At 41.4% G+C, this 18,681-nt stretch overlaps 3 protein-coding genes and 1 long non-coding RNA gene across 5 annotated transcripts in view; 2 read left to right on the top strand and 2 right to left on the bottom strand.

The window, feature by feature from the left end:
- The window catches only part of LOC100693679 (trypsin), an 18,326-nt gene extending 12,483 nt beyond the window's left edge, over nt 1-5,843 (top strand). For both annotated transcript variants that reach the window (XM_019358772.2, XM_003441532.4), the window contains exons 3-6: nt 635-785; nt 980-1,121; nt 4,570-4,827; nt 5,277-5,843. In XM_019358772.2, the coding sequence (XP_019214317.1) occupies nt 635-785; nt 980-1,121; nt 4,570-4,827; nt 5,277-5,426 (701 nt within the window). In that variant the 3' untranslated portion in view covers nt 5,427-5,843. The remainder of the gene's footprint in view (nt 1-634; nt 786-979; nt 1,122-4,569; nt 4,828-5,276) is intronic.
- On the bottom strand, nt 2,087-7,164 carry LOC112846945 (uncharacterized). The gene is made up of 3 exons (XR_003220167.1): nt 6,628-7,164; nt 4,683-4,820; nt 2,087-2,819 (listed from the first exon to the last, which is right to left on the bottom strand). It is a non-coding gene; the product is annotated as an uncharacterized LOC112846945 (long non-coding RNA).
- Nucleotides 6,041-8,255, top strand: cdab (cytidine deaminase b). The gene is made up of 4 exons (XM_003441531.4): nt 6,041-6,315; nt 7,171-7,282; nt 7,609-7,666; nt 7,910-8,255. Exons 1-4 carry the CDS (start codon nt 6,129-6,131, stop codon nt 8,048-8,050), a joined length of 498 nt encoding a protein of 165 aa, XP_003441579.1. The 5' UTR covers nt 6,041-6,128; the 3' UTR covers nt 8,051-8,255.
- On the bottom strand, nt 8,136-18,681 carry LOC100699812 (dnaJ homolog subfamily C member 16). The gene is made up of 15 exons (XM_005469324.3): nt 18,247-18,681; nt 17,988-18,054; nt 17,691-17,836; nt 17,189-17,364; nt 15,018-15,202; nt 14,775-14,879; nt 14,280-14,438; nt 14,060-14,190; nt 13,662-13,839; nt 13,135-13,317; nt 12,926-13,002; nt 12,550-12,630; nt 12,308-12,403; nt 9,904-10,074; nt 8,136-9,781 (listed from the first exon to the last, which is right to left on the bottom strand). The coding sequence occupies exons 1-15, from the start codon at nt 18,432-18,434 to the stop codon at nt 9,289-9,291; spliced, it is 2,436 nt and encodes an 811-aa protein (XP_005469381.1). The 5' UTR covers nt 18,435-18,681; the 3' UTR covers nt 8,136-9,288.

Raw genomic sequence — 18,681 nt, 5'->3', positions numbered from 1 at the left:
TGCAAAATCCATATTAAATGGCCAGTCTGACAGCACTGCATTGAAACAGGTCTGATTATGCTCATGGACGCTGGAGAAAGCCACTGTCTGTGAACATGGATGGTCACTGCAAAGAAAATACCCCTATATGTATAAAAAATACTGAAACACTGGCACACTCTCTCAAACAGAGCTTATTTCAGCCTGACTGAGGCAAATCAGAAAAAACGCTTGAAATCATGGACTAAAGAGGAGATGGTTAACTTCTGTGTCAGAATCCCAGACCCTGACATGGCCAAACACAGTCTACATGTCTTGTAGCAACATCAATCTTCTGTAAAAAGGTCCAGACCTGCATTCACTGTGAAATATCTGATACATCATGAAACAAAACACATGGCAGTGTCCCTGCTGAACTACTAAGCCTCTAAAAAAAAAAAACCCTTAAATGGGGAGAAGTTAGCTTTCAAAACTGCAGCGTTTTTTGTTTTGTTTTTTCAAAAGAAACACATATATAATCTCTAGATTCCTAAATTTGATATGTTGTCATTTTCAAACGGTTTCTAGCTGGGTTAAAAAAAGGAAATTTAATATGGACTAAGCTTGTGTCGTGAATGGGATCTTTGACATAATCCTTTGTCTTTGTGTATCTTAGGTGCATATGGGAACAGAATAATTGGGGGTACATCGGTAAACCCTTACACCATCAAATACCAAGCCTCCCTCTTGTACAGCAACTCCCATTTCTGTGGAGGCACCCTCATCCACCCGCAATGGGTGGTGTCTGCTGCCCACTGCTGGAGGGCGTAAGTTACTGCAGCTGCACATCAGGAGCGCAGACACTGATCAAAACCTTGCATTCATATGTTAACACAGAGCACATCAGTCTTGAGTGCTATCATTATAATTATTAATACATTTATTCCTTTTTCAAATATTCGAACAACTTTTGTGTGTCTTTGATCAGTTGAACAATTATTCATGTCTTCTGCTCTTGTAGGAGTCACACGATTAAAGTGGTCCTGAGTCAGCACAGTCTCACAGAGTGGAATGGATTGGAGCAGATATTCAACGTTTCCTTGATTGTTAAAAACTCACAGTACAGCTACTGGATGCTTGACAATGATATCATGCTGCTTAAGGTAAGGGACAGCCATGACAAACACCTCATGACTTGTAGTTACTGTTTCTAGACATTTACCTTACCATCCTTGGGATGGTAAGGTAAATGTCTTACCTTTGTTGGTGCTCCCAACAAACCTCTATGTTTGTTGGGAGCAGTTTTGATTGTACAGTCTGACAGCTGCAGGGAGGAAGGACCTGCGGAAATGTTGCACTGGATCCAGGGTGCATCCCAGAACAGAGCTGGCCTTCCTGATGAGTTTATCCAGCCTCTTCCTCTCAGCTGTCAATAAACTGGTGCTCCAACATACAACACTGTAAAAAATGACAGATGCCACCACACAGTCATAAAAGGTCTTTAAAAGCGCTCCCTGGACTCCAAATGACCTCAGTCGCCTCAGCAGGTAGAGTCTGCTCTGACCCTTCCTGTAAAGAGCATCAGTGTTGTGGCTCCAGTCCAGTTTATTATTCAGGTAAACACCCAAGTACCTATAAGAGTCCACTATCTCAATGTCCACTCCCTGGATGTTCATCGGTGTCAGTGTGGTGGGTCTGCATCTCCGGAAGTCCACCACCAACTCCTTGGTTTTCCTGGTGTTGATCAGCAGGTAGTTCTGCTGACACCAGTCAACAAAGTCCAGAGTCTGCTGTCTGTACTCTGAGTCGTCCTCACCTGTGATGAGGCCGACTATGGCAGAGTCGTCAGAGAACTTCTGTAGGTGGCAGCGTGGGGAGTTGATGGAGAAGTCTACACTGTAGAGGGTGAAGAGAAACGGTGCCAGCACAGTTCCCTGTGGGGCCCCTGTACTGCAGACCAGCGTATCAGAGACACAGCCCTGTGTCCTCACATACTGTGGGCGTCCTGTGAGGTAGTTCAGTATCCACTGGGACATGTGGTGGTCCACTCCTGATAGCTCCAGCTTGTCCCTCAAAGGTCGTGGCTGGATGGTGTTGAAAGCACAGGAAAAATCTAGGAACATGATCCTCACAGTGCTTCCAGGCTGGTAAGCAAACTGCAGCGGATCCAATGAAGACCTCACCAGGGGCCGCAGATGGTTTAGAGACAACCTCTCGAGGGTCTTCATCAGATGTGATGTCAGGGCTACCGGCCTGTAGCTGCTGAGGTCCTTGGGATGGGAGGTCTTTGGTACCGGTACCAGACAGGAGGTCTTCCACAGCTGTGGTACTTTCCCCAGCGACAGGCTCAGGTTGAACAGATACCCTAGAATGCCAGACAGTTCATCTGCGCAGCACTTCAGGAGTGTGGAGCTGATGCCATCTGGACCTGCAGCCTTCCGCACCTTGATTTTGCGAAGCTCGTTCCTCACTTGAAGTGCTGAGATAGAAAGAGTGGATTTTGGGGGAGGGGGGTGTATGTTGGAGTTCACAGAAGCCTGGGGTGGGTGTGATGGCTGGGAGCTGAGAAGTCCTGAGATGAAAGACAGGCAGTCCCTGAAGATGAGGGAGATTGCAGCAGGGGGGATGATGCTGGGGGAGGGGTGGGTGGTTGATCAAACCTATTAAAATATTTGTTTAGGTCATTCACCCACCGCAAGTCTCCTGCAGCCTGGGGGGTTGGTTTTTGTCCTGAGCTTCTCTTCAGGCTGTTCCAAACCCCTCCGATGTTGTACTGTTGCAGCTGCTCTTCCATCTTCCTCCTGTTGTTTTCCTTCCCTTTCCTTATCTTCCATTCTAGATAATAGATAGAAGTCTTCAAGCTGGTAAACAAAGATAATTATGTAGTTTATTTAGTATTACATCTGTCCTTTATAGCGGATTGTGTAATTGTGTTGCTGAGCTCTATTAATAATTTCCTGACTGATGATGAATCCCTCATTGAGCCAACAATAAAATGTTTTCCAGCAGTCACAGAAAGTCGATTCTGTTTGTCTGGACATAGCATTTCCCGAGGCAGAAACCTTTTGTCACTCATCCAAGTGACTTCTTCAATCTCAGCTGACTGCAGGTTTGATGACTGAAACTAGCCCCACTAAATAACAACAGGTCAGGAGGTCACTTTCATAATCTTTTATATTCACCCTCTTACAACGCTGTGAGTGCTGTCATTCCTCAACTCTCTGTGAATAGTATCCATGGACATTGATCAATGGTCATGAAAATTTGCATATTAATGATCATGAAACTGACCTCACGGCCCGTTGTTCTAGTTTCGGTCATTATAGGAATGTACTGCTTATAAGGTTGGGGAAACCTGCAGTCAGCTGAGACTGAAGAAGTCACCAGAACAGAATCAACTTGTGGGATTTCCTTACCTGGATGATTGAGTATGCATGTGTGTCAAGCAGCATAAACCATTAATTGGCAACACAGCCCATAATAGATCTTCATTAAACCTTATGTTTTAACAGGTTCTTCAGAAGCCTAATTATCTTGCTATATCACCACAGTTTTGTTTTGTTTTTTATAGTGCATTAGTCATATGAAAAAGAAAGTTTTCATAGGACTCTGAAAATTAAACACCTTAGCAGCAATAACTTTGTTTTCTCTATGACTTCATCAGTCTCTCATATCATTGTGGAGGAATGTTGCCACTTTGCTTCAGTTCATTGAACTTTGTGGGCATTCCGTTTTGCACAGCTCTCTTAAGGTCTTTGCCATAACATTTCAGTCAGGCTAGGGTCTGAACTTTGACTGGCCAATCGATTCTTTTCTTTTTCAGCCACTCTGTTGAACTTGTTACTGCCCTTGGGATCATTGTCCTGGCACATAAGTCAGTGACTCTAGAATACTTTGCTATACAGAGGAGTTCATGGTCGTTGTGCTGTGTTTGATTTTTGCCACACGTGGTGCTGTGCAGTTATGGCTAAACATCTTCATTGTTTCAGGAAGTCTTGTTGTTTACTCAGAGTCTATTTTGCAAACTTACGTCATGGATTGGATTAGGTTTGCAAAAAAGTTTCTAAGTATAGCTTGTTTGTCATGAACTTAAACATTTAACATGCTCACTGAAGCCTAGAGAGTCTAAAATGTAACGCTCCAGACCTGCCTGCCACTTATTCTCTTAATTGCTATGGAAGCAGTGAGGGTGTACTCAGTTTTCACCGGAGAGCTCTTTCCTTTTCACATTACTGTACCTCGCACTATGATTACTTTAAGTTTTACCGAGTTTCAGTAAACTTTTCCACAAAGTTCATTTTACTATCTAACATTGTTGGGATTCTATACCCACTATATCCTCTGTCTCCAAATCTATAAAACAGTAGTTATTAGCTAATAAAATGTGTTGTCATAATCTGAAGTTTTCACTAACTGTGATGTTATAATAATTGTGTTAACATGCTTCTTCGTCCTTTTTCTGAATCATTCCATCAACCTGTCAGGGACTGCAGAAGAAAACTAGCTTTTACGGCTAAATATGGCATCGTTAAATGATAGACTGAATGTTATATTATGTATGATATGTAGACAATGTTGACTGACAGAAGATTATGGTTTTTTGTGGGTCAGCTGGACCGTCCAGCTATCATCAATGCCATGGTCGAGCCAGCCTCGTTGCCAGACCCGAACTCTCCGCCACTGCAAAACCTGAATCTTTGCACAGTTAGTGGCTGGGGTGTTACCTGGATGTACAGCCAGAGTTTATCCCCCGAACTGAGGTCAGTGGAGGTGGAATTGTTCACCAGCTGCTGGAATTACTACCCCTTCAGAATCACAGACAACATGATCTGTGCTGGCTCCAGGAATGGGGGGAGAGACTCCTGTCAGGTAACATATGTAAATACAAAAATGAAATACAAAATGATGATAGAAGACGTGGAAATGGACACTTCAGTTTCTGTCTATTTTACACTGTTGACTTTGCATTTGTTTTTGCTTTTTAATGGAGTAATGTGGTAAACCTTAAAGAAGTTGGTGACATATTACCTAATAAAATAAAACAGCAGCAACAATGTCCCACTAACAAAAGCAATATCACTTCTAATGGTAGCTGCAGCTTCAGCTGCAGCTTTAAATCTAAGCGTAAATTTACCAAGAAATCAGTCACACATTGTCAGATATGATCCGCTGAGAACACACAAAACTTACATTAAACACGGTAGAGGCCTTTGCATATTTTGCGTTTCCTTTAAAAAAGTTAATTAATAAATAAAATCTCTCCTATCAGGTAACAAACACCCTGAAATCTTCTCTTTTTTTCCCTTTTCCTTTTTCAGGGTGATTCTGGAGGACCTCTTGTTTGTAACGGTAAATTTGAAGGCATTGTATCTTGGGGCATCGGCTGTGCGATTTCATACTACCCTGGTGTCTACACCAAGGTCAGAAACTATATTGGATGGATCAATCAGGTTATTGAGAACAGCTAATAATAATCCTTACCACCAGCTAACAGAAAATTCTACCTTGATTAAAAAAAAGAAGAAAAAAAAGAAACAAACTTGAATGGCTCCTTAAGGACCAAAAATGCTATGTTTATCTTTTATATTAACTTTTTTTTATATAATCACAGATATATTTGTCAAAGCTAAATTACCTGGAACCTACACCTGACTGACTTTTATTCCCACTGACTGAATATCACCATTATGATAAAAACTGAACCAGGTTTTACAATTCATTCTGCTAAAAACACTTTTTTTTAATGTTACAGTTATATTACAGTGTTATACAGAAATGAAAACATTGTCACAGATTTTGGATAACATCCGTTTCAGGGATTGTTTTTACTCTCTGAAACCTTCTACTCTCCACTGACTCTAAACATATGGACCTTAAATAAACTTTTTCTGAGAATAACCTGTGTTTTTTCTGTCATTTGACACACCTAAAACACACCACAAAAATTCCTCAGAACCCAGTCCAGCAAGTGAGTCACACTTAAGTCAGAGTCTTGCCCAAACCCCGGTACAACACTTCCCTTTCTTTATGACAGCATGCTGACATTCTGGTGAGTGATTGGCTGTTTGTGCCCTCTCCCCTTTCCCTGTGTCCCATTCATATTTAAAGCTGAGCTACAACAGGATCACTCACCAACTTTGAAAGACATCTTAGAAAACACAACTGTAATCATGGCAGCAACCCAGTCCAACAGTGAGGTGATGCATATTGAGGATCGTGACTTTAAACATGTTTCCAAAGAGACAGTTGCAAAACTGATTCAGCTCTCCCACGAGGCGAAGAAGCAAACCTACTGTCCTTACAGCAAATTCAGAGTGGGGGCTGCGCTGCTCACCCTTGACAACAGTCTGCTTACAGGTAAGTCTCATGTGAAACTTTTTTAGTAGACGGGTGTATATCATATGAAGCTTTAAGGTAATGGTTTTAGGTTTGGGGTGAACACAAAAGCAAGTTATTTGCTGCTATTTACTACTGAATGAATGCTGTTACACCAAAACACAAAAGTAACTTTTAGCATAATTGTAACCTGAAAAGTATATAGTGAAAGACGGGAAGACGTGAGAGCTAAATTATTATCCTGTTTGTATTTGAGTCAAGTCAATTCTTGCTTCTTTATGGTGCAAGATCTCCACACACGAGTGAGAAATGATAAAACCTCCCAGCTCTTACCTTTGTTTTTGTTTTATCCAAAAGAAATGCACAAGAAATTGCAAATTAGTTTGTTCTGAGTTGTCTTGATCCGCTGTGTTAATGATTACCTGACAGTTCAAATGTCTGGACTTGGTGCGGAAAGCTCAGATAAAGGTTTATTATTTATCATGTGGATTTACATCCTCAGCTTTTTATAATTCCACATGACTGAGTTAAATCACATTTCTGAGAAGGAACACATCTTAGCGTTCGTGCGAGCTAAGGGATCCCTTTGGTCATCACTTGCTTCAACAGCACTGTGTGCACCGAGAGGGATGTCAGACCACCGTCTATGGTAAAGCAAAGACACAAAAGTGTGGTCAGTGTCACTGGACTGTACAAACCTTGGCAAGTCACGTGTCCCTCAGTGAGAATGTCTAGGGGAGGGCAAAAGGCTGGCAAACAGCTGTGAATGTAAAAGCCAAGGTAAATAAACAAGCCACTTCTTTTTTACCATGGGAAGAACCCCTTATGGCACATGTTGCCAAACCGATCCCCTTTCTATTCTTGTGTCTTCGGCAGGTTGTAATGTGGAGAATGCGAGTTACAATCTGGGAATGTGTGCTGAGAGGAACGTTATCGCGAAGGCAGTGTCAGAAGGGCACCGAGGTTTCAAGGCCATTGCAATTGCCAGGTAATGAGCGCGTACAATTAACACACACACACACAGTAATCTGGAAAGTTCTCTGTTTCCACAGACGCAGGCATCCTTCCTGCTGTTGCACAGTCTGAGACTATGACTCACTCCACATTGCATGTCGTTGTGCACGTCGCTAAACCTTAAGCGATTTCTTAGCAGTCAGAAATCTTGAAAAAACTGGAGAAGTGATACTATGATTAATTATGTGAAATTCTGCCATGGATCCTAATATTAAATAGAAGCCACAAGTCTTTATTTCTACATTTATTATAAGTAAACGACTATTTGCCAATTCAAAACTCTTCTTCTCCTTTCCTCAGTGACGAGAGTGACCAGTTCATTTCCCCATGTGGAGGCTGCAGGCAGTTCATGAGAGAGGTATTAACTCTGCTAGCTTTGGTTTGGAGCCGATTTCTTTAAAAGGGACCTTTAATCTCAGTCAGTGATTGTATACAGTACACAGTGACAAGCTCACACTTCACTCTAGGCAATATTTATCCTGTCTGTGGCCTGTGTAACACATTAGAAGGTGCTAGTTTCTCATTAAACAAACATTTCAGTGTGAAACACTTGACTATCCTGTAAGACTCCAGCCCTTTGCTTTCCCCGTTTTCTTTACAGTTTGGATCAAACTGGGATGTATACTTGACAAAGCCCGATGGCTCGTATATGAAGATGACTGTGGAAGAGCTTCTGCCGGTCTCCTTTGGCCCCGAAGACCTGACCAAGAAGAAAGTGTCTTACATTCCTAATAACAACTGAGCCAGTCTTCTAGTAGGAAAAACACGCGAGTGTCCGTGACACGCAGCGTACTTCAAGCACATGCTGATCATGCATTAATGTAATGTAGCAGAAGTTATATTTATGGTCAATATTTGTTCTTGTATTATTTGTCAAAATGTAAACAATGTCAAATATTTAAGCGTACTACTAAATACCAAGTGACACTAAAAATATGTTGTGGAAACAGTGGATCTGCCTCAATTAGCCAACCATTTGCCTGCTTGTATATGATGAGCACTCTGTAGATATATAAACAATGTGTGTCAGTTAAAAGAAGCACAAACGACAGAGATATCAAGGTCAAACATATTTGCACACTTTAATAAATAAACTGTTTTAAAAAGGAATTTAGTTACACTTCATTTTATACAGTTAGAATGACTTCCAAAAGACATAGAAGAATACAATTATTATTTGTTGAGCAGCAAATTATTCTATTACAGAGACAAGGGTGAATTTTATGATGTGATTTTAGGTCTACTTAATCCATGCATTAACATTTGTTGTGGTTAAAGGGCCAAGTATTAAAAATGGACAAATATATGGTTTGACTTAATGTTTCTTGTTGATTGAAGGTAACAAACAAAACAGGTAAATCAGCGTCAAACAGGTTAATCAATATGCATTTCGCCTTGTTATTGCGTGTTCTGAGGCTGTGTACTATGCTGTGTAAGTTCTGTTTGTCTGAAAGCGATGTCAGCTATGAATAGCAAACTAAAGTACAAAATCAAATTCAAGTGAAGGATCCTGCAATCCCACAGAAACAAAACATCTGTAAACAGTGCAACAATTTCAGTTTGCATGCCATCATTAGCCTGCTCCCAAAGAAAGCCACTGTAGCGTCAGATTTTTCCATCAGTGGGACATAACGTTAAAAGGCCAAACTCTAGGGAGGTGTTAACAGTTGATGGAAATTTCAGAGGTTCAATGAGGTTTTAAAGTCCTTGAGCAGACAGAAATAAACGCACATCTCCCATGCTGCATGAGTTTAACCTCATGAATGAGGAGAAAGATTTTTGCACACACAGCTAGCTAGAGCTAACGTCTGAGCCATAATGCATTGTTGGGATGTAAACACGTCAACAAAACAATTAAGAATGTGCATTCTGCTGTTGTAAAACACTGGATTTCAACAGTTCAGTGGCAAACTACATCTGCAAAATAGAGCTTTAAAAAAAACAACAACAAACCTGAAAACTAATTTTCTTACTTCAGCTTCAGCCCTCTGTGGTGTCGTCAACAAGCGTGGGCCATGCTGGGACATGTATCCTGGGCAGGGTCCCCTCCATTAGCCTCTCCATCCACAGTCCCAGCCTGTCAAGCTTATGGTGGACCTCTATGCTAGTGGCCCTGCTGGAGCCTCTGCTGGAGCCTCTCCTGGAGCCGGATCCATCCTCCCTGGAATGGGATCGCGATCGGGAGTGTGAGCTAGACCTGGACTTGGAACGGGACTTTCTCCTGCTGTCTGAGGAGAATGAGGTATCAGAAGATGAATCACTGCCATCGTCCCCTGTGAAGACGGGTCTAAAGAGGCAGAAATATTTCTTGTGGCCATTGAGGGCCAGGACATAGCCCATGTAGTTGGAAGACTCCTCCTCGTCATCTGAATGGCTCTGGCTCTGCGCACCATCACAAGCTAAGCGAAGGAGTGATGGCATCCAGTGGCGATGCTTATCGGCGTTGAGGAAGGAGAAGTGGAGGGTCTGAGACCTGCAGATAGGCAGCCAAGGGGTTTAGGATTTAGGATAGCCATTGGAGGATATTAGCAGGCCAGATAAATAGTATAGCAGATCCCACTTTAGACTAATGAAAAGTAAAACCTCCACACTTACCCAGAGAAAGAGAAGACTTCCTTGGCAAATTTCCTGAGCAAAGCACTCTTGGAAGCATTGGTGAGCACCAGCACGACATTGATGTGGCCAGGCCTCAGCTTGACAAGGTTACTGGTGTATGTAATCCCTGTTAGCTCTGTCACCTCCACAAAGTCCTTTTTTGGAGGACGGCTACACAGAACAAGGGGGAGAGAAAAATAATGAAATATGCTTTTGTAGTTTATGTCCATATACAGTACTGTGCAAAGGTTTTGAGTCATTATTCATTTCTTTATATGTTGCTTCCAAAGACCCAGATGTTTTTGTGAGTTTCAAAGTTAGTCTTGAGCAGTAGCTCTCCAGGCTTTCTGGGAGGTCTGTCAAAGTTTTTCTTTGGACACTGCCTTCTTTTTCAATCCTTTTTAGTCCAGTTTCATGTTTCTCTTTGTTTGTTTGTTTACACCACTTCAAAGTGACCTAGGAATCATTCAAGCATAAAAAGCAGCTAACTTAAGGCCTGAACCAGTGGTGTGTCCAGCAAAAACTATTAAAAAAAAAAAATACAACAAAGCTTGCTTAAGAGAGTTCAGGCTGTGTTGTACCAAATATTGATTTTCAAGCTTATTAGAATTGTTCAAACTCTGTTTTAATTTTTCCTTGTGTGTTTCAGTAGATTACTCATTTTCCAGCAAAATAAAAAGAAATGAGGGGTCGCTGCACAGTGCTGCACACATGCAGTAACTGTCTGTAGCACATGAAGTTCAGAATTTATCAAGTCAAACTCAAATCAGTTACTCACAGCAGATTCTCATTGCATCATCAGATGGTATGATCATTTAGCTAACAAAACTCACCCATACCTGCACTCTCTTTTGACAAAGGTTTTTAGTGTATTGGACTGAGAAACTATTAACACATAAACACTATTCTATTAGGTCACATGCAATGATCCATCATCCTGCCTGCTAGATAAAAAGCCACAAAATTTCAAAATATGCTTTCAAAAGCATTATTCGGGCATCATTGTGTGTGAATTCAGGATGGCTTTTACAGTTTTTCTCAGTCGCTTTGGTGCTTTTCTCGCATCACTATTAACATTTGCACAGCAGTTAGTGTATTTCTCAAAACAGTTGGTGCAAACTGCAAAACCTAGTGGATATCCTGCAAAAGCAGGTCACTTGCTCAAAATCGATAATCTATTTCTCAAAAGCAAGTATTCATGTCAATGAAACTGCCAGTGTCATCAAAATGAGAAGTCGTGACACCATCTTTATCAACAAGATAGTCAAATGGCTTTGTCATGTTTTCATAATGACAGTGTACATTCTCTCAGTGTTTTCCAATGCAAAAAAGGTCAGAACTCGGTGACACTACCTGAAAATGCCCAAGACAGCACTATACACTTTTTGTACAGCTGTTTACAGTAAAATCTACAGTAAAGTTAGAAATTCCTGTAGTTAGGGAAGTAAGTGAGTACAAGACACTGAATACGTATGTTTCACATTTTTACTGTGTGGGCTGTTTGTAATTCTACAACATTGTGCAAAAGAAAAATACTCTACAGTCACTAATTTAGAATAAACATAAGAAACACCCTTTTGGTAGAGCTGTGCACAAATGTGAACAATATAACATATTGTAACTGAACATATGTAAATCACTCTGGCACATCCAGACGTTCCTGTCTGTCTGGCCACATATTTTCATCTACATCACAACAGATATCATCCCTTGCAATGCAGCAAGGAAAGTATCTCCTGGAGTGGAGAATCCACCTTCTGCATGACTCTGCTGTGATGTTGTCACATGCTGCATCCATGGCTGCTAGCAGGGCCATTTGCGCATGTGAATGCCGGTCATAAACCTTCCACCTCCAGGCAGAGAAAAACTCCTCTATTGGATTAAGGGATGGGGAGTAGGTCATTGGTTACAACTAATACTTCACACACCTCCTCGTCAGTGAAAGCTGAAGTTCACCTGAGAGAAATTGTTCAATTTAGGAGACATTTCCAGGAAAAAATAATAACAAAAGGTATAAAATTTGCTTGACAGAATTTGATAACTAATTCAACAATTTTGTATGTAATGACTCAAGCAATGAAATGAAGACTATTAGTTTTATTGGGAACGACTATTCAGCATCCAAAAGTATAGTTCATTTTGACTGACATGACATAAGCAATGATAATGTTATAAAATGGCAGAGAATTGTATGAAAGCAACTGACACATGTCCAAGAACATTTGCAATTTGTTCAGAGGAAGGAGAAATTGCTACTATGATGTGCACAAATGACTAAATGTTGTGGAGGTTGCACTAATGGTTTTGAGAATGTTCATTCTGATCTGAGAAAAGCACCAAAGCGACTGAGAAAAACTATAAAATTGTCCATTTAGAGTCGCTTTTATACTTGTCATTACATTACCTGGAGGTACTTGCTCTGCTCGATGCATCATCCTCAGTTCGTGTTTGCTCCTTTGGCTTTGGCTTTGGTTTTTGGGGTTTGCTCTCACCCGGCTCACTGAAAATATACCAAAGAAAGAAAATCATCAGTCTTTTGAGATCATGTTATTTTCCCAGAGTTTGACTCAGCTCAACATCTGCAAGCACCTGCCAAACAGTCAAGTTTCAGTATGCATGCATGTCTGCCAACAGGGTCTACCTCACCTGAATGCCTGGATGATGACGGTGCCAAAAACAATGAAGAGAGCTGAGAAGATCAAGGACAGAATAGGCATCATCTCTCGCCTTGCAGGAAGAAAATGAAGTAAAAAAATGAGTTTGGATTGAAACATACAGGAAAAAAATACAACGCACAGCACAAAGTTTTCATTTGAGCTAATTTTGCCTCTACAAGTTTATACACTTTAGAGGAGGAGCATTACAGCTGTAATTAAACACACAATGTAAAAACATACAGTATACAGATACAGAATGATTCACCAACTTAATCATTTCAAAAACATCAGGAAAAACAAACATTGTTAGACTGTCTCTTTCTTACAATGAACTCAGCAGATTCACTTGGTCAGTATTGTCTTACCAATTTGAGTAGAGAAGGTCATCGTATATTTGAAGCACGTAATCATAAGCAGCATTCATCCACCGAATGATAAAAATCTGGCAAGGGGAAAATAAGGACATTAATGCAAAAATATAATTGAATGAAGTTCACCCTCAGATGAATGTGTGAATGCCCATGCAGACCCAGCCTGGCAGGCTCTCAAATAAAGCATCTACGCTGGCACTTACAGGGGCCATCTCGTTGTTGAGTTCTGGTAAGGTGGCGTCTGAAGTCAGATAGGTGGGGTCCTTCTGAAGGAGCTCCAGCTGTTCATGAAGGTGGTACTTGTCTTCCTCACTGCCATTCCAGCCACCGCTCACGGACCGGTACAGGACTTTACCAGCCTGGCTCCGCCTCTCGAGAATCACCACCTGTCAGTGTTTAGGAGCACTGTGACTGTAACTTGAGGCGCTGCACCATCTCGGTAATGTGACACATCATATCAGAGAGATATTCCACTGCAGGTTGTTCTGGGTAAATGAAGAAGGTTTGCCAAAAAGTGCAGGATGTCCTTGAGGTTTTGGTTTTTTGTAGCAATAACAGACAGAAAAGTGATGATTGTTGCAAAGCAGTGATCCCCAAAGCGTGGGCCGGGGTGGGCTGCAGTAATAACAGCAACTAAAAAAGATTTTCTGGTTGTTAAGTGGGCTGCAGTACTCTTGACTTTGGGGATGGCTTTTGTAAAGTATGGACTGTGTCTGTTTTGACCACTGACCTGAGCAGAGTGTGCTCCCTGATTTTGGAGCAACGCCTGGCAGAGAGGCTGCTGCTGACGCTGGTAGACATATGCAAACCGTAGCACATCTTTGCTGTTGGCTGAGGCAAAGTCCAGGAAGGCCTTATTGGCTGGAAGGTAGGCTGGGTCGTCACCTGTGATCAGCAGCACACAGTACCTGCAAACCACTCACAATCAGCTCCCCAGCCACAGCAGTTGAATATAACTACACAACCTTTGCATTACCATCATGACAACTGTCCAACTATTCTGCTTCTTACAGTTATGAAAAATGTATTTTGCTTCTAACAGTCTTGGTTCAGTTTACAAGAGGTCAATCTGAGTAGGATCATAAGTGCAGGACTATTGGCTACTAATCTGTTCACAAAATGTCTTACTTCCTCCGCCGGTGGAACTGCTTGACAGGACATAGCTCATCAAAAAGCTGCTGGCTGACCAGTCGTGGCACCTGCAGGAACTTGTTGTTTGAGACAAACTCGTCCATGATCTGTCGCTTCATCCCTCTGGCCTGATAAAAAAACAAAGGTCCTTGTATGTAAAGTTTAAATCTATTACCATAAGGAACCAGCTTTAAGCTGCAGCATATTCATGGTGTACCTGGATGACGTCAACAGGCTTGACCGTGTCTTCCTTAAAGAGCAGCATGGTGGGAGCGTATGTGTTTATGTTGTACTGCCGCAGGAGCCTGGTGCTGCCTGTGCCACCCTGGTCCACAAAGCCGAAACGCACATAATCTCTGAAGGCGAATGCCGTCAACTGAGGGGTCGAATGGAAAGATTAGAGCCTGAAAGGGTGCTCAAGACAAGAATGACGCTGCTTTTGTATTCGTTTTTGATTGTTAACCATCTAAGGTGAAAATAAATTAGCTAAAATTCTGTGCGGTATATAAATATATAATTAATCTATTTGGAAAAAGGAACAATTTTAAGTGGAAGAGCTGCTAAAACAGAGACCTCTGAACTTGCTGTTGGGAGTCTATTTATGTGCCATCATGCATTTTAGGTTTTTATAAGGAGGAGATGAGGCAGGCTGAAAAACTCATTCTGTAATCAGTGCTCTATTTGCTTGGAGCTGGATGTGTTCATGTCCTACCTTGTAGAGCAGGGGAACAATGGGGACCTGATCAAACAACAGAAGTCTGGGCTTATTTTCCACATGCCAGTTTTCAAGAAATGCCATGTAGTTATCGTCAGTGATCTACAAAAACAACAGAAATTAGCTTAAAAATATACCTCCTGCAACTTTATTAGCCATGATGACTAATCTATAAACACAGAAGAAAAACAGATGATGGCACACACGCAGTAGCAGCACAATTGTATCAGTTTTAGTTACCTTCATCACCAGTTTCTGGGGCAGCAAATCGTCAACAAACTGTCGCAGGTGCTCCCGCACCACTGCCTGATGGAAGAAGGTCACTCTTCCGTTCACCACCCCGATGATGGAGGGAGCACGGTAAGCTCCCAGCTGCTTGGCCAAAGCCCGATCAAAGCCCAGGTCTACAATACCGATGCCTACACCTGGAGTAAAAATAACAACAGATTACAACTGGACATGGCACACTTAAGTAAAACAAATCCTTTTCCTCAGCAAGTTAAAAATAAATCAATAAATCCTGAAACAGTATTGACAGATTTGTTATAATCCAATAATTTTACATGGTGAGTTAATGTCATTATATGTTACTTTTTTTCACTTACAACAAGCTGATGGCAAATTTCTCTGTATTCAAATATATCTATGCCTAAATCTGTTTATAATAACAAAGGATGCAAGTGATGTGAGTAAATTCTATTTTAGCTCTTTCCCCTTGGACACTTGGTAGCGCTAACCCTCGTTTCTCTTTTCTGAACTGAGTTTCAGGTTTCTGTCATATTTCGGCCTGCTTCCAGAAAAAAAATGAATGTGTGTGCATCAGAGGTTTAGCAAAGGAGGTCTCAGCCTATACAGGTTACTGGGACTTCCCCTGGAAAAAATATTCCAATGATCTTTACTTATATACACCGGAAAGGATTTTAAATGTCGTCTTTATGAGGTAAAGAGTTAAGATTGATTTTCACTTTCACTAAACAACTACTGTGAAGCTCAGGAATAAGAGACTCTTAAAGCCTCGAAGAACTACTATTTTCCTAGTTTAAGTCATAAAATGACCTGAACAGCACAGTACTTAATACTGCTTTAGCATCAGAAGCTACACTGATTACTGAACCCATCCAGACTCAAGCACCACTGTTATGTTTGCAAATAATACAACCATGAGTAGCCTCCTAAATGATGCACACAGGGAAAAGGTTCAAACTATGATATTATGGTGTGTGAACACAAAGACCAAAGAGATCATTGTAGACATCTGGGCTACAAAATAAACCACACATGCACCTCAAAAAAATCTATACATTAATGAAAGAAGCCATGGAGATAGTCCCCAACGTCAGGTTTCTGAAGCTGGGATTTCTTGGGATGGCAAAACCTCAGCAGTTGTAGGTGAGTCACAACAGCTGTTTGTTAACTCTTACAGACAAATAAAGAAAACATCTTCACAAACTGTATGACAGCTTGATATGGTAGCTGCACCAAATGTACCAAAAAGGCCCTTGAGCAGGTTGTGAAAACAGCATGAAACATCACCAGCACAGAGCACATCTCTGCATCACTCGCTGCGTGAAGAGGGCCAAGCAAATCCACAAGGACTCTCCACACACCTTAGACGCTATTTATTATGCTCGTCCCATGAGGCAGGCACCTTCAGAGCTGTGCTTTTTCTGCTTCTCACGTACACTTATGTTTTCATCCTTCAGATAGACATATTTATATGGATACATGACTTATTTTATCAACATTTTTATAACTTGCGTAATCATTTTGCACTCTGTCCAGTACTATAAAACTGCTAACGCACCCTCACTCTTGCTGTTCTTTTTAGCTATGTTAGTGCAGAATTTTTAATCATTTGTACTTCTTACATTTCATATGTTTTCTTTTTTATTTCTGTCACCATTTACTTGCCATCTAAATGTTACGTGCCACAGGAGATTAGTATCACTGTCATTTTGTTATGTTTGCATAGTGACAATAAAGGCCTTGAATCTCGAAGCAAAGCAAGAGATTTTTGTCTAACAGTTGTAACATCCACCTTGTGAAATTCAATGCAAATCCCAGTTGTTCTCACAGGTGACATCAGCTCAGTGCAAGAGGGTTGCATAAACATGCCGGATGTTTCAGCAAGACGGCTGATACAGACTAACTGTGCTTCTGATGAGCCGAAATCGCAGCTATTCACAATCATTTTATAGAGTTGAGTTCTCTTGTTTCACTCTTTGCTTCAAGAAACCAAGAACAACAAATAAACCATAATGAATAATTAAAGAAGTGCAAGGCTCTCAGTAAAGCATCTCAACACTGTTGCCCTAATGGGCAGTTGTGCAAACATTAATCTTGTGAGCTGATGCTTTTAGGAAAACCAGCCTTTATCCCAAGATGGTGTTAGGACACACTGATATCCTTACCTAAAGGCTCCAGCTCCTGCACGGTCTCCTTCCACACTGGCTCGATATGGATGCATGCAAAGCACCACTCTGAGGTCACTTTTATTAGGTATGGCCTCTTGTGGCTGTCTGGAAGGACTTCGTTGTTAAACTGTGCAAGGCGAAGCATGTACTTGCTGTCTGAAAAGTCTCTGTTCCTGGAGAATAGCAGGGAAAAACAGGAAGTGTTTTAAGATCTAACCTCAAAGATGCTAACAGTACACAGCTTGAGTGTAAACTGCAACTGTAACTGTCATTTGTTTGCTTGGTTCGAATCAGTGTTCATGAGATAGAGAACCTTCTCAAAAAAAAAAATAACAAGAAGAATAACAGGATCAAGTCTAAATATGTGTGAAAAGCAAAATTGATGTATTCAGTGTATGAATTGATGTATGATGTATGTAATGAATCTGCTTAGATATATATTTTTGTTTGGTTTGCAAACACAAAGAGGAGCCCAGATTACACTGACAGCAGAGGGTACCTGGGGAAATGGAAAAAGGACTCATCAAAGTAGAAGCTGTTGTGAAAGCTGCGGAAACCATGATGCTGTGACTGGCCAAAGGGCTGGTTTTCATCCATCTGCCCAAACCGGTCAAAGTTGGATCTTCGCTCCTCATTAGATAGAATCTGTGTGCAAAACAGGAAAAACAGCAAACAATAAGACTCTGACATTAATGTCTGCAATTTGGGGAAGAGATTATGATAAAGAAAGCGAAAGTGAATTAAATGAACCATGTTAAAATGCCACTACAAAATGTAACGATCCCTTTTCACTCACCTCGTAAGACTTAGAAATCTTGATGAACATGTCCTCAGCACTAGGGTCCTTATTTTTATCTGGGTGCCTACAAAAAGGGTGACATTACAGATTACCAGCAGATTCACAGAGGGTTACATTTAACGTTTGAAACAGGCCTACACAGTAATGGGTTAAGCAAACACTAACAGCAGTTCATGCCAAATGTGAAATGCACACTGCGGACTGTCAGCTAAGATATGATAGGCTGACATTAGAGGGCCGGTTGTCAGTCACTCACCATTCTCTGGCAAGCCTCTTGTATGCCCTTTTGATTTCGGCTTGACTGGCACTCCTGCTGACACCCAGGACGTTATAGGGGTCATATTCAGAGGCTGTTTTCACCAGCTGTGCACTCAAAATTAGCATAAAGATGGCGAGAAAAGCTGCACATTTCCCAGACTGTCGGCTGGTCCTCCAAACCCTCATGATCTGTCTGTCTCTGTCCTTGTCCAACAGTAACGTCAGTTAGCTACCGTACTGTCCAGATGAGTAACGCTACAAAGCTCTCCAGATAAATATGGGCTTACATGATCACACATGCCGAACTCTTTGACTGCTATGCATAACCACACACAACATTGTAGTATTTCACTAAGACGAAGCCATTATTTCCAGGAACTGATGGACATTAGCACAGTCGGCTTCATGCCGGAGATGAAAAGCAGCTTCCGGT

The sequence above is a fragment of the Oreochromis niloticus genome, linkage group LG5 (genome assembly GCF_001858045.2).
Source record: "Oreochromis niloticus isolate F11D_XX linkage group LG5, O_niloticus_UMD_NMBU, whole genome shotgun sequence".
NCBI lineage: Eukaryota > Metazoa > Chordata > Actinopteri > Cichliformes > Cichlidae > Oreochromis > Oreochromis niloticus.
Note: the sequence above shows the minus strand (reverse complement) of the source record. Positions and strands in the feature narration are given on the sequence as shown.